This window comes from Clavispora lusitaniae (assembly GCF_014636115.1).
Source record: "Clavispora lusitaniae strain FDAARGOS_655 chromosome Unknown tig00000003_pilon, whole genome shotgun sequence".
In the NCBI taxonomy this organism is placed as follows: domain Eukaryota; kingdom Fungi; phylum Ascomycota; class Pichiomycetes; order Serinales; family Metschnikowiaceae; genus Clavispora; species Clavispora lusitaniae.
The window spans coordinates 418,118-431,496 of record NW_027093975.1 but is presented as its reverse complement, the minus strand read 5'-3'; the positions used below and the strand labels follow the sequence as shown (position 1 = coordinate 431,496).

Sequence of the window (13,379 nt, the reverse complement as noted above, 5' to 3'; positions counted from 1 at the left end):
AGCGAATGACTAAGATTAGAGAGACAAGGTCCTTGGGAAAGTGATGGGGCCTAGAACAAGTTGTGGCCCTAATGGGAAAATCAAACAGAAAATGCTAACGAAAGAAAGAAGGTTGGTTGAGGGGAAGAAAAAGAGGGCAGGGAAAGGGCCTTAAATGGAGAGGGCAGATCAAGAGACTACGGCTGCATCAATGCTAAAATTGCTGGTAGCTGATATCAGATCAGGGCGGATCAAGGTGGATCAAAGGAGCAGACACATGAATGCGGCCAGATTCAGCACTTTTGCATCCGGATTGGGCACGATCCAGCCACGGGTGCGCCACGCGCGAGCGGCAGAATTCCACATGTGCGCGTTTGTGTGCATGCTGCTGGCGGGCCGTTGCCTGATTCGGCGCGCGTGTACGATTCGGCAATCTTCTTGCGCTGGCTTGCCCTGTCCCTTCATGTGTGGAAGTGCTTAAGCGTGCGATATACATGAATGGGAACAGTTTGGGGTACGAAACTTGCAGATTTGTGCAGAGCACACATGCACTGTACCACATCTATATTTGAGTGTCACATTGTGTTGATAGAAAATTACAGTGGCCAGCCTGATTGTTGTAAAGCGCCTGCCAATTATAGAATGAAATTTAAAGGCATCCGTTTCAGCCGTGCACTTCTCACTTCCAAGCCCCCACGTTTCGAAGTAGAAATCTCGTCTTGGTCATTGCCTTTACATGTGCTTCTCTAATGGAGTAGTATTTTCCTATAAAACTAAAACAAATGTTGCTGCTCCTACTTGCCTGCCTTGTTTTCGGCCTTCTGTTCGGCATCGTTGGCGGCCATACTTCCAGCAACGCCTCCAGCAATATGGCCCGCAGTTCCTAAGTGAAGGGCATCTGCAACCTTATTGCCTCCCATAGATCCAGCAACAGACACACCAATATTTTTCGCAGTTTCGAGTTTGTCTCCAGCCATGTTTGCTTTTCGTAAAGTGCCCCCCTGGGCTTGATGTGACATATTTATATATATCCGTCACTTGCTGTTGGTTGTGTGCCCTGCAAATAGGTTTCTTCGGTTGCTGGGGATAGGAGCACATGAAACTTGGGGCCCCGTTCGGACGCCTCCTTCCTTTTGAGAACACCACGTGGCAATCTAAAGCGCTGATAAAAATATCACTTCCAACGAAATTCCAAATCTCGAAATCAGAACATGAGCCATAGTGTGGGGTCCTCTTTCACGTGACGTGTCACGTGTGCAACTTTTATATGTGCGTTTTCTCTTCGCTCTGCTTCAGTGCCTCAATGAATACCCAGCAACAGGATCCGAGTATGTAAAGCTATAGATGATACAAAGAAAAGACATCCTAACATTCCAGCGCAACCAGTGGAAGTGTTTTTGAAGAAGTTCTTGGCCTCCTTGGACCTACTGTACTACTCCTCTGGGTTCGCCCAGCCGCAATATGCCAATGTGGAAGCATATGCCACGCAATTCGGAAAGCAAATAAAACCTTCTGCCGCAGTCATCGTGGACGGAAATCCAATTATTCCGCTGGCAAATGACGCTCGGTTGGAGTTTCAGAAAAAATGGCTCGCATCGCCGTTGACAAACCACCTGCTCAGCTCGTTCGATTGTCATTTGGTGCCAGGAACAGGCATGTACACGGTAATTCTCAATGGAAAAGTTCGCTTTGATGAGAGTGGGCGATCTCGCTTGGGCGAAAGCAGCGATTTGGTGCCGGCCGCAGCTAACGCCAAGCCTCGTCCAATCTGGGGCAGCTGGTTTGGCTTCAATGCCAACTTGGTCATAGATCAGACCGTGGCACAAAATGACGAAGTTGAGTGTATCAACAGCTTTAACTATAGACTTACGTTCAAGCCTCACGATAGTGCAGTGCGTATATAAATGTTAAAAAAATGCATTGAACTGGTAGTACAGTTCACGGAAAGGATTGAGACGGCAGTAATAGATAAGTGAGCTGATGTTTTAAAAGCAAATCCAACTACATACGTCTAAGGACATCTATGTAAATACGCAATCCATTACGAATTATTGCTATTTCTGTTCGCAGGTTATCAGAATGATGTCTGCTTTATATATCGAAAGGGTCTGAGCGTTTAACATACTTAAATACAAAGACTCTTGATAAAGTTTGTAGAATTCCAAAATGATAGAAATGGTATAAATTTCGAAAATAGGCATAAATTTCATAACAGCAGTCGTTCTCGAATGATTAACACAAAGATGTACTTGCCATTTAGCGAAGACTTGTATGGTACATTAGTTTAAGCAAACTCGAAGTATGCATTCAACTAGTTTCTTTGCCCTGCTAAACGTACATTAACTAACATTTGATACTAACTAAACTTCATTCTTTTGCACGTACTCATCAAGAAGAAGACCCAAGTACTTGTCTGAATAAAAATCGACCTGAGGCATAGCGTGGTTCAATTCTTTCATAGCCCACTCGATATTAGGAAGGAGAAAACTATAGAATACCACGTCCACTGTTGCATCGGGATTGCTCTTCTGAAATTCCATACTCTGAACGACATTTGGAATCGGGTAATTTATCACTGGTCGGTGGCGTGTATCGTCGCCATCAGTACCAAAGTCATCATGCGTCACATAACCCTTGGAAAGTTTTCCAGCCGTAGATTCCGGTGCAAAAACTCCTGGGCGTATCATTGGGATTTGTGCTGCTGAAAATTTCGAAGCTGATATTTTATTTTCCATGAATCTTTGATGTGGAGGCCGCAAGTCCAGATTCGAGAACGTCCCACTCCCGGCACTGGCAATGTAGTCGTTTCTGTTAAGAAGAGGGCTGATCTTGACGGCAAGCCGTTTGGGAAGAGAGATCCGCACCCATTCATTTTGAAACGGCGAAACGATGTAATGCGAGTCCACTGTGTAATTCCCCTTGTATAAATCGTAGCGAATTGAGCCGGTATTGATTATTATGATCCTTTCTTCATTTACGGATATGTTTCCTTGTGGATGGAGCAGCGGTAAAACCCTTTTCGTAAGTAAGCGGAAAATGCTATGTGGATGCGAAATGGGTACGTAGTCCATGTAGTAATTTTGTGCCACCTCGCCCAAACGCATGTCCAAGTTCAAGTCCTTGCGTGTTTGGTGAATCAATTGAGAAACCTCCTTTCCTTTTTTTGTTTCGAAATCGCCTCCTGCGCCAGAGTGAAACTCAAACAGGTCAGTGTTAAAGTCAATGTATGAACGGAAATATCTTTCACGGGCGTCAAGATCGGATGAGCTCAAATTGAGACTAAGAAAGCCGACAGTTTCGCAGAACCTGCCACTCTGGAGTCCTGTCAGCTTCTCATCGTACACAACAAAATCTCTGATGTGGCTGTGACCACCAAAATACTGAATTTTGGTGTCAGGGTAATAAGTTCTCAACTTAGCGTGGAGTACACCTACTTCACTCCATTTTCTGGTGATTGGAAGATGGCCCACTATCAAAAGCAAGTCTACTGATTCTGGGGGATACATATCCAAAACCTCCTGAAACCAATCTTGCTCAATGGCATCGACGATGGGAGTGACTTTTGTTTTGACATTGTTCCTGTTGAAATCAAACAAAAATGCAAACGAAAGCACCCGTGCTCCTTGAATTGGTGTCAGAAAGTACCTGTACTTTGTTCCAAACGGGTGCCAGGTGCCGTTCTTTTCGAACTCTACATTAGAGCAGATGTACTTCTCCTTATAGTGGGGAATGAGTAAATCCACTTCTTGGGCAGAATTCTCGGCCAAATAGAGCTCGTGGTTGCCCAAGGTAATGATGTCGTAGTGCTGTTGCATGAAAATGGGTAACGATTTTTCTCCATTGGGCACAGTTATGTCCGATAAGCCATTTCCATCATGGCGGTCGCCACTATCCACCAACAAAAGATCCTGGCCCTGTTCGGCAGCCTTTTCTTTCATGTGACTTGCAAACAGAACGAAATCGCCCCAGTCCGCATCGTACGTTTTCTGGTTTATGTGTCCCGAGTACCATCCATGGGTATCCGTGGTATGGAGGAAATTGATATCGCTAAACACAAGAGGCCGTTTCTGCTGACTCTGCTGGACAGGGCTTTTGAAAAGAAGTAAAAGGAACGACACGAGCGCTAGCGGCAGGAACATGATTTGTTTACTGTGGCTGTCCGTGGGGTAGTTATAAAGTTGATAAGAATGTTGGTGAAAATGTTGATGAGAATAATGTTGATGAGACTGTCTGCACTTGTTATCTCGTATCTTATCTCACCATAAAATGTTTCGCAGGCAAGAATTACGCGAAGCACAAAAATTGCTGACCTTGCTGGTTGTCAAATACACCAAACGTAATTACATTCATTGAAAGCAAGAAAAACTTATCTTTGGCATTTATCCACAATGATGAGTAAAGTTACCTGAAACAATATCACTTAAAGCCCGGTACATGGTTTATATGACTATGAATTGTATTCTCCATTAAAACTGGCGGCTTCCGGACGAGTACGCTGACATATATTATCTTATATTCTATTTAATTCTGTCCGGACTAATGATCTCTTAGCCACACTTATCTCATAATTGGGTTTACGGTTGTCCTCTCCATAAGAGATACTTTTCAATCACATATACACTTCGAATTAACGAGCATAGAACTCGCCCTTTCATCAGACGTCATGTTGACAAAGTATCGGCACTCTTCAGTGTGTATTAGATAGTGGCTATTCATAAATTGAACGTCGAGGATTTGAAGTAATGATTTACGGCCCTTGCATAATATGTAATATCCATTTATGAAGTGTTTCCGAGTTACCAAATTGACGATTGATAGAGATTCAAGCACGGAACTATGATCATCCTCGCCTCTACAATTCGTTTGAACACAAACTATACAACAAGTGGGCTTTTCAATATCTTATTTTGAGTCACTTTCTATCAAAAGCTGAAATAATGTCCATGGAATAATGTGCCTCTTTGGTGTCTCCGGAAGACTTACGAATATTGCAGATAGCGGATAAAACAACTTTTCGTTAGCGAGAACTCTAAAATCGTTCTGTCCCACATAGCCTAATAACTAATCCTTCATGAATCTACAGGTATTATTAGATGGCGTTTATTAAGCTAAGGTCTTACCTCGCACTTACAAACCCTGTTGGGCTCTTCTTCTGTCACGCTCCTCAGCGATAGACAACTTGATACCCTTACCCTTTGGCAAAGACACCCATGGCTTACCAGCCTCAGTACCAACAACGAAAACGTTAGATTGTCTGGTGACGAAGGTGTTGTCCAAAGCGTCCTTGATGTGGACCAAGTCGAAACCACCCTCGTGCTTTTCTCTGTGCACAATGACACCAACTCTACCCAAGTTCTTACCACCGGTAACCATAACCAATCTACCAGTGTCAAACTTGATGAAGTCAGTGATCTTGCCAGTGGCCAAGTCAATCTTGACAGTGTCGTTGGCTCTGATAGCTGGGTCTGGGTATCTGATGGTTCTACCATCGTGGGTAACCACGTATGGGATAGCCTTCTTGCCCAAAGCGATCTTCTTGACCTTACCCAACTTGTAGGAACCTTCCTCAGCGGTGATTCTGTGGACAGTGAATCTACCCTTGATGTCGTACACCAATCTGAAGTTTTCGTTGGTGGCCTCCAAGGTGATGACATCCATGAAACCAGCTGGGTAGGTGGAGTCGGTTCTGACCTTACCGTCGACCTTGACGTGCTCTTGCATCAAGATAGCCTTGACTTCTCTACCGTTCAAAGCGTACTTCAATCTGTTTCTCAAGAAAACGATCAAAGGCAAGGACTCTCTCAACTTGTGTGGACCAGCAGATGGTCTTGGGGCGTAGGTGCCGGACAATTTGTCCAACATCCAGTGGGATGGGGCTGCCAATCTCTTAAGGTGCTTCTTTGGTCCTCTGGCCATTTTTGGTGCTTAGGTGTGGTGAAGGGAAAAATGCACTAAACGCAGAGCCTAAAAATTTTCAGTGGGACGGAGCGCACCAGCAGAAGGTGTTCCTGCAGAGTTGTTAGGGCTTTTGCCCGCGTTTACATATCATGTTGTCACGTGCAAATGCCTGCGAGTCACCACCTTAGCTCTTAAATGCATCACTTTCACCAAAACCACTTCTGTCCATGGCTTTGCTTCAACTCGGCCGTGAGCTTATTGTTCTCAATGGTCAACTGGCTCATTTTCTCCTCCAAATTAGAAAACCGCTCGGTTTCTTTGGCGTTCTCCGCTAATAACTCCTGTATGCGGGTTTCTGTGTCTTCAGAGAGCCCTTGAGGATTAGACTTGAGCTTTTCTTCGAGCGCTTTGATATCAGTTTGTAGCTCATTCACTGTGGAACGCGTTTCTTCAACATCATTGCGCATGTCAGGAAGACGCATCTTGATATCCACTAGTTGTTGCACCACTTTGATGTGGCTCTGGCTCAATTTGTAGTACTGGCTTTCGACCTCCTTGATCTCATGTCTCAAGGAGCCGTTTTCCACCTTGAGTCTTTCAATGTCATGAAGTCGTGCTGCGTCCTTCTCGCAAAGACTCTCAAATTCTTGCTTGTATCGCGTAAGGTCAGCTGGAATTATTTTGACCAGAAGTGCGTCAGTGACAAAGGCATCAAGCTTATAGTAATTCTTTGGGTTTCCTTGCTGTTTGCGTCCAAGCAATGAAAATCTCCTGGTTTCCTTTTCTGGGCTTTCAACGAAATCGTCGCTCACGTAAACGTTGAAAAGGTTAAGTTTGAGAAATTCTAAGAGGTGATCAAATTTCAATAAGAGCAAATTCTCCTCATTCTGTAACATGAGGTTGATTGCAAGTTGCAAAATCACCTCGATTCCCTGCGTGATAACCATATCAAAGATGCGCAACACCACGTCTAATGGAAATTTGTAGCTGAAGAAAGTAAGGAACCATTGAGAGGCATACATCAGCAGCTTCACGCCTTGGCGGATGAGATGGTTGAACAAATCAGGCAGTTGGCTTTCAAGAACTCTGTCGAATTGGTGCAAAAGGAGATGTAATCCTTGCATTTCGGGACAAAACAAGTCCCGAAGTCCGTAATCCTTCATTAATGTGACAAGGAGCGAAAAACATTCTGCTTCAGACATGTTCATCACCAATGGAACAGCAATAAAAACCATTCCTTGTGTGTAACCCACGTCGGGATCAAAGAGGGAGTACGCTTTTATGACATTAAAGAGCTCGTCAGCTTTTTTCACTGCATCCACATTTGTGAAAAATGACGTTCGGGTTAAATCCCGCTTAATGGCTTTTTCATGTACGGACGCCTCGTTCTTCATTTGGAGATACAATTCCTCAAGCTGGAGGTTTTTTGATTTGGCCACCAACTGCCAGATAATTCCTCGAAACTCCTTGGGAATTCCTCGAGCCACCATTTGCAAAAGCAATTCTGGGTCTTCTTGTACTACAGCATCATAGTTTTCGGCCACGCGGCTCCAAAAGTCCCAATCGATAGGTTCTGTGCCCAAAAGCTCGGGGGACATGTGCCCAATGGTACTTTTTATGTTTTGAAACGTCTTCTTCACGCTGTCGCTGCCGCTATTGATTGCAGATTGCTGCGATTCATTTTTTGCTTGGAATCGGCTAGAGCTTTCTGTCTGCCTTGCTTCAATTAACAGGCTCGCCAAGTTGGTCACCGGCGGTTTTCCGGAAAGATCCGCTTGAAGACTCAGCGCAATGAAAGTCCGCAGCGGAATTTGCGTAGACGATGTCAGAAGAAACGATTCGTTGTCACTTTTTCCTTCGCTCTCCTTTTTCTCCTCTGCTTCGGGTGCTGTGGTTTCTGGTTCCGAATCACTCTGGTTTGTGTTTGCGTCATTCTGTTCTGTCTTTTCCTCGACCTCTTGATCCGGCTCAGCACCTTTGGATTCCACATTGGATTTCTCCTCTGGAAATCCCAATGCCTCCGAAAATTCACTTTGGTCGTTTTCTTGGTCCATTGTCCGCAGAAGGGTATAAGTTAGCAGAACCTATCTGAGCTTCATGTATATGAGGGTTGATTTGTATGCACGTCAGTGGGCTCAGTTGGTAGAATCGGGTCATGAATGAAGTTCACTCTTTGAAGTGTTACAAAAAATAGATTGCAGATATGGTATTTGCTGATATTGATGTATAGATAGTTTACGGAGGTGGTTGTACCTTTTTTTTGTTTTTTGGAGTATTTCTGCTTTTTTTTTGTTATGGACAGTTAAAAATGCGAACATGTATAGATCGAAATAGGAAGAATGAAGAGGAGACGGTACTTGAAGAAGACGATCGTGATGATTGAAAATGAAAGAGAGCGAATAAACCTATATTAGAAGTGTAATTTGTTTTTGAAGGTTCAGCCTTGCTTATTGGTTTTCTGCTATAATTTTAAACTTTTTAGTCTTGGTATTATTCACCCACCTGTTTTACCTTCAGAATCACACATTACCCATTTTATTCATATAGCAAGGGAGTTATACAGTGGACACATACAAGTTTACATAGCTTTAACACTGGTAGCCGATAACCCCATCTCTATCTTTTGCTTCATACCGTCATGTAATGAGCTTCTCACAAAATGTGTTTTCCCAAAGTGACCATTATTTACTTCATTCTGTTTAATGAATTTAGCTTCCATATCAAACCCAAACCCCTTTGCTACACCCAAGTCGTAAACGTGAATATTCATCATAACATAATATAACCGCCAACCCACCAAAATCCTTAAATAACCCTCAGGTCCAATAATAACTGTCGGCATCGACAATTTCCACTCTGTGATAAGACAGAGCCGGCTCCAACCGGCTTCCTTCTGAAGACGACAACACGTCGTCGTATGCATCTGAGTCTGACGACGCCAGCGACAGAAGATTGAAACTGGACAAAATGTCAAAGTCCGACAAAGACGACACCGAGCTGCTGCTCTCAAGCTCAACACACTCATTCAGATAATCCTCATAGACCACACCGTTTACAACGTTCTTCTCACGCAAAAGTGTCTCCAAGCGCTCTCTATCGCAGTTGGGGAAATACACACGAATGGTATTCTGGGCACCGAGAAATTGCACAGGAAGTTCACCCAACTCGCCAAGGCGAGCCAAGTCACTCTGCAAGTCACGGATATGTTTTTCAAAGTGTTTCAAGTTGACTAACAACTCACTCAACACTTCTGGGCTCATCATGGTGTTTTGCGGAATGAGAATGCGGGGCTGGATCTGGAAGTCTACATAGCATCCCTCTGCCACATTTGACACCGGTTTCGCAAGGTCCATGACCATATCATGGAACCGTTTAGACAACAGCACGTTGAGACGCAATCCAGACGGAACTTGCTCCATGGCAGTCGCCAGTCTCGTAGGAATGCGATGTTTAGCCCGCATCCCATTTGCATCTTCGACACTTGGCTTTAGTTTGAGCAACTGCATGACTGTAGGCGTCTTGTAAAAATTGGCAAACAGGCGCAGGCGGAAATGGGTTCTGGACGAAAAGTTCTGGAAGAGCACCGAGTCGGTGATTTTGGCCCAGCGCAAGTTGGCAAAGCCAGAGAAACGATTCGAATAAGTACAGTAGAATCTTCTGGCGCCGAAAGAGGCATTCGAATAACACGAAAGAGGGCACATCCGGAAGCCCCTAGGCGATCTCATTGGAACGGGGACTGGGACAGGAACGGCGCTCTGACCTCGACCCAAGTTTTCATGAAGTTCCGAGAGCGCTTCACGTATACGCTTGGCGATTTTTTTGCGGAGAGCGGAAAGGTTTTTTAGTGTTGACATGGCATGCCCAAATTGTGGAGAAGCGGAAGGGAGAAGACAGCGGATATTGATATGGGACTACTTGAACACAGCACGACCAACTCCCGAAGTTCGGACCCGGCAAATGCGACTACATTTAGGGAAGGTGCGCACAGCAGAGGTGCGCTTCCCAGATTGGATGACACGAGGAAGATCGAACCATCTGGAGATAGCTGCACGAATTTCGGACATAGGCACATGATCTCGGGCATAGGCACGTATGCCCGGGTATAGACGCATGATCTCGGGCATAGGTGCATGATTTTGTGCATAGATGCATCATTTGTGGCATTGTAATGGTTGAAATTGGCAATGGCTCGGATTTAGGCTCCTCATGATAACATGGGGAACAGGAGAAGCATCATGCATCTGTCAAAAGAGAACACGCGCATGAGCAGGCTCCATGAAGAATCCATTAATGAGTATCGAATTGTGCACCAAATCCGGGATTTGAAGGATATGTGTGAAGAGAGACGAGATGACAGATTCACGATGGCCCAACAATTATACCACAACACCGAGCTTAATGCTAATTTATTTCGTTTTGACTATTGCCACTTGACTATTGCTCAGCCCTCACTTTAGTTGCTTACAGATGCTTCAAACACAATAACTGCGTAGATTCTATGTAGACTCAGACAACGTAGACTAAAATACAAGGGAGAAGAAAAGCGTGGATATCGTTAGGTAAAGTCACACATCACCTCATCGAAAATGGACGTGTACTCGCTCGGGTGCGTTTTCTGTTTCTTGATGCACTTTTCGTCGAGCTCCTCGTCAACTTCGTAGTCAAACGAATCCAACGAGAGAAGTGACGAAGGACTAGTAAGCGACACAGGATTGGTCGACTCAAAAGACAGCACCTGCTTGGAGCCCGCCCCGAGCATCGCCATTTCAGGCCCCAATTCTGAGCCCAGCCGATTTTCCGTTCCAAACGGTCTTTTGTCCGTATGGATGTTGTTGAGAACAAAGTCATCTATAATCTCCCTCTTGATCTTCTCCTTATCATAACCGCGGTCAAACGTGAGCAGCTTCTTGGGCAAAGATCCGTTCAACGATTCTTCGCCAGAGAAAACAGAGCACGCCAGAGGAGAAAGACTGGTGGGCTCCGATCCACGCAACTTTTCGCGGAATGGCCGCAATGCCCCTTCAAACCGGCCGCTTTCCATTAATTTGTCAACATCTACGCCCGGAGGTAACAAAAACCGCAACATTTGTGTGACACGGGTCAAGCGTGTTTCCACCTCCGTCAAATGTGCTCTGGTGAGAGGCGATCTCACGGTGCGTGGCGAGTACGAACAACACCAATTGTGCTGAATGCACTTCAGACATTTGGGGTACTCTTTAGAGCATTTGAGTTTGCGCTTGCGACACGAGTCGCAGGCTTGCTCAATGTTTAGATTGTTCATATCGGACTCTTCCTTCGAGTTGCATTCATCCTTAGAACCCGATTGAGTCAAAGTGTCAGCAGCAGGTGCCGGTTTGGCACTATGCATGTTGCTCTGGAGAACAGGAGGAGGGACAGAGGCATTGAGTGCAACAGGAGGAGCCTGAGAGGGAACATTTGCCATGACAGGAACTGTGAAAGGAGTTTGATCAACCAATGGTTGCTTAAGATCCAACTCTGGATGGGTAAGCTCTAATTGCGGTTGCTTGAGCTGTTGCTCTGGCTTAGAATCTATCTCCGAATGCTTAAGCTCACCCAAATCTAGCGCATCGAATTTTTCTTCAGCAAGACTTTCGGAGGGCAAATTAGACAAGTTCTCCATGGAAAAAAATGGAGGGGAGCTGGGCTCTTGCTTCACGGAAGTCATATGGTATATAGGTGCAAGCAACGTGGTTGCGTGGTTGAAAAAGTCGATCAGGGGATATGCAAGACCTCCGGTTCAATGGAAACACTGGAGAAGGCAAGCAAAAGATTATTTCTGTATTCCGAGATAGGCACAAAAAAGGACGGGCTTGTGGAATCTAGCAACGTCTGAGGAGCAAGCCCGGATGGGGACAAAAAAATCTGCGACGACAGGCGACGAAGAGGGGTAATGTAGATTGGATCGAGGTAGCCCGGCCAAAGGTCAAGCCGAGTATGCAGGACACAGACACATGGTGTTATACTTTTGCTTAACCCCGACCTTGCGGAATTGCCGGAAAAGGCAACACAGCAGTTGGGTGCGTATGCCGCCTCATGAACGAGTGGCTCCTTGTTTAGTCTTCACGATCGTCTGTTACTATCAACTCCGAAATGTTAGTTTCTGAAAGGCACCTGCACACAATTACCATCTTCGTTAAACCCAACACAGGATTGCCCGTACATCGGCGGCACTGCATGGTGACGTTGAGTTTTTCCAGATGGACACCTGCGTGCAGGCGAAAAAACCGTTGAGGGGACATGATGGGCGTGCATAGAGAATTGTCGGGATCGGACTTGCTTTTCGCGCCGCGCCAAGCATGGCTATGCGTATACGGGAAGCGCATTGCAATGCGTGGTACATGAAGAGCATCTAGCCGGCTCGTCTTGCAAAAAATGCTGCAAACGGGGCGAAGCCACGCTGACAACTGCGAAAAGACGTCAATCACGCGGCCTGCACATTAGGCATTGGCGGGCAGAAACTCGGAAAAACTTTGACGGCACTGCAGGATGTGGACGTGCGGGGCTCAGCCCAGAGCTATATTATGCTGCCGGACATCAAAGTCCAAACTGGAAAGCACCGCCATATGCGGACAAAGAGTGCGCGCAGTGCAGACAAGAATGCTGACAAAAAAAACCTGGCAAAAAACCTAAAACTTGGCGCACCGTAAACCTGCCCCAAATGTCCCATGTGATGTCTTAAACAATCAAGTATCTTGAATGGCCAGACGTTTCAATGCCGCATTACACATTGTCGTCATGATAGGCAAATAGTGTGTGTTTGGGGTTTTTAGGCGCCAGGGCCACATAGCGATCATCATCTGGCGGTCTTTCTTCGAGCTCATTGTTGTAAAGCATGCTTTGAATACTTAAAACAATGCTTTCCACAGAGCACGCCGGAGTCCAGTCTTTCCCAAGGATGTTTAGGCAAATGTGGCCGTTTGAGTAAATGTGAGGATGGAGGGGAACAATGTAGTCATCAGATCGTCCAAAACGCACAATGGGCGGGTCAACGGGATAATCGTTCTCGATATTGACCTGGAGAAGATATTTTTGGCCAGCGTATATGTCGTTGTCGATGGCCATTTCAAATTTGTAGTTGGTCATGTCGCTCTCGGAGAGCATAGTAACTTTTGGGAGTGGGTTGCGAGAGAGCGTTTTATACTCCTTCTGGAGTCGACGAGCAAACGGGTGCAGCATAAGAAATGTGGTTTCTTCTGTTCCTTTTGTAGTAAGTTGGTTTTTAAGTTCTTTTTTTCCCCCCAAGGTGAGTTTGTAAACCCCGAATCGTGGGGAACGAATGTCGCACACGTGACACCGCCCTAGTAGTGTGCGGGCCCATTCGATCCGGCGGGGCGTATTACGACATTGTCCAAAAACGGCCAAACCACGACAGAGCCACAAATTGTCATCCACACCACGGCGTTATCCACAACGACATTTATCCTCTCAACACCCATAGACACTTCATTGCAAACACCAATTTTTCTCTCGATCTGAAATTC

At 45.5% G+C, this 13,379-nt stretch overlaps 7 protein-coding genes across 7 annotated transcripts; 1 reads left to right on the top strand and 6 right to left on the bottom strand. All coding sequences in view use genetic code 12, as the record gives it.

Moving 5' to 3' along the window:
- Positions 1 to 1,282: 1,282 nt before the first annotated feature.
- On the top strand, positions 1,283 to 1,883 carry MTR2 (Mtr2p; the record flags this gene model as incomplete). The annotated part of the gene is made up of 2 exons (XM_066102213.1): positions 1,283 to 1,307; positions 1,357 to 1,883. The coding sequence occupies 2 exons, from the start codon at positions 1,283 to 1,285 to the stop codon at positions 1,881 to 1,883; spliced, it is 552 nt and encodes a 183-aa protein (XP_065958526.1).
- A 456-nt stretch (positions 1,884 to 2,339) lies between these two features.
- FOB63_000213 (uncharacterized protein) lies at positions 2,340 to 4,118 on the bottom strand (the record flags this gene model as incomplete). Its single annotated transcript, XM_002619002.1, has 1 exon — positions 2,340 to 4,118. The coding sequence occupies one exon, from the start codon at positions 4,116 to 4,118 to the stop codon at positions 2,340 to 2,342; it is 1,779 nt and encodes a 592-aa protein (XP_002619048.1).
- A 988-nt stretch (positions 4,119 to 5,106) lies between these two features.
- Positions 5,107 to 5,895, bottom strand: RPS4A (40S ribosomal protein eS4; the record flags this gene model as incomplete). The annotated part of the gene is made up of 1 exon (XM_002619001.1): positions 5,107 to 5,895. One exon carries the CDS (start codon positions 5,893 to 5,895, stop codon positions 5,107 to 5,109), a length of 789 nt encoding a protein of 262 aa, XP_002619047.1.
- Positions 5,896 to 6,083: 188 nt separating this feature from the next.
- On the bottom strand, positions 6,084 to 7,931 carry GYP5 (Gyp5p; the record flags this gene model as incomplete). Its single annotated transcript, XM_002619000.2, has 1 exon — positions 6,084 to 7,931. One exon carries the CDS (start codon positions 7,929 to 7,931, stop codon positions 6,084 to 6,086), a length of 1,848 nt encoding a protein of 615 aa, XP_002619046.2.
- A 762-nt stretch (positions 7,932 to 8,693) lies between these two features.
- On the bottom strand, positions 8,694 to 9,731 carry FOB63_000210 (uncharacterized protein; the record flags this gene model as incomplete). Its single annotated transcript, XM_002618999.1, has 1 exon — positions 8,694 to 9,731. One exon carries the CDS (start codon positions 9,729 to 9,731, stop codon positions 8,694 to 8,696), a length of 1,038 nt encoding a protein of 345 aa, XP_002619045.1.
- Positions 9,732 to 10,432: 701 nt separating this feature from the next.
- Positions 10,433 to 11,563, bottom strand: GAL4 (galactose-responsive transcription factor; the record flags this gene model as incomplete). The annotated part of the gene is made up of 1 exon (XM_002618998.1): positions 10,433 to 11,563. The coding sequence occupies one exon, from the start codon at positions 11,561 to 11,563 to the stop codon at positions 10,433 to 10,435; it is 1,131 nt and encodes a 376-aa protein (XP_002619044.1).
- Positions 11,564 to 12,618: 1,055 nt separating this feature from the next.
- Positions 12,619 to 13,074, bottom strand: UBC15 (Ubc15p; the record flags this gene model as incomplete). Its single annotated transcript, XM_002618997.2, has 1 exon — positions 12,619 to 13,074. One exon carries the CDS (start codon positions 13,072 to 13,074, stop codon positions 12,619 to 12,621), a length of 456 nt encoding a protein of 151 aa, XP_002619043.2.
- Between the last annotated feature and the right edge of the window lie 305 nt (positions 13,075 to 13,379).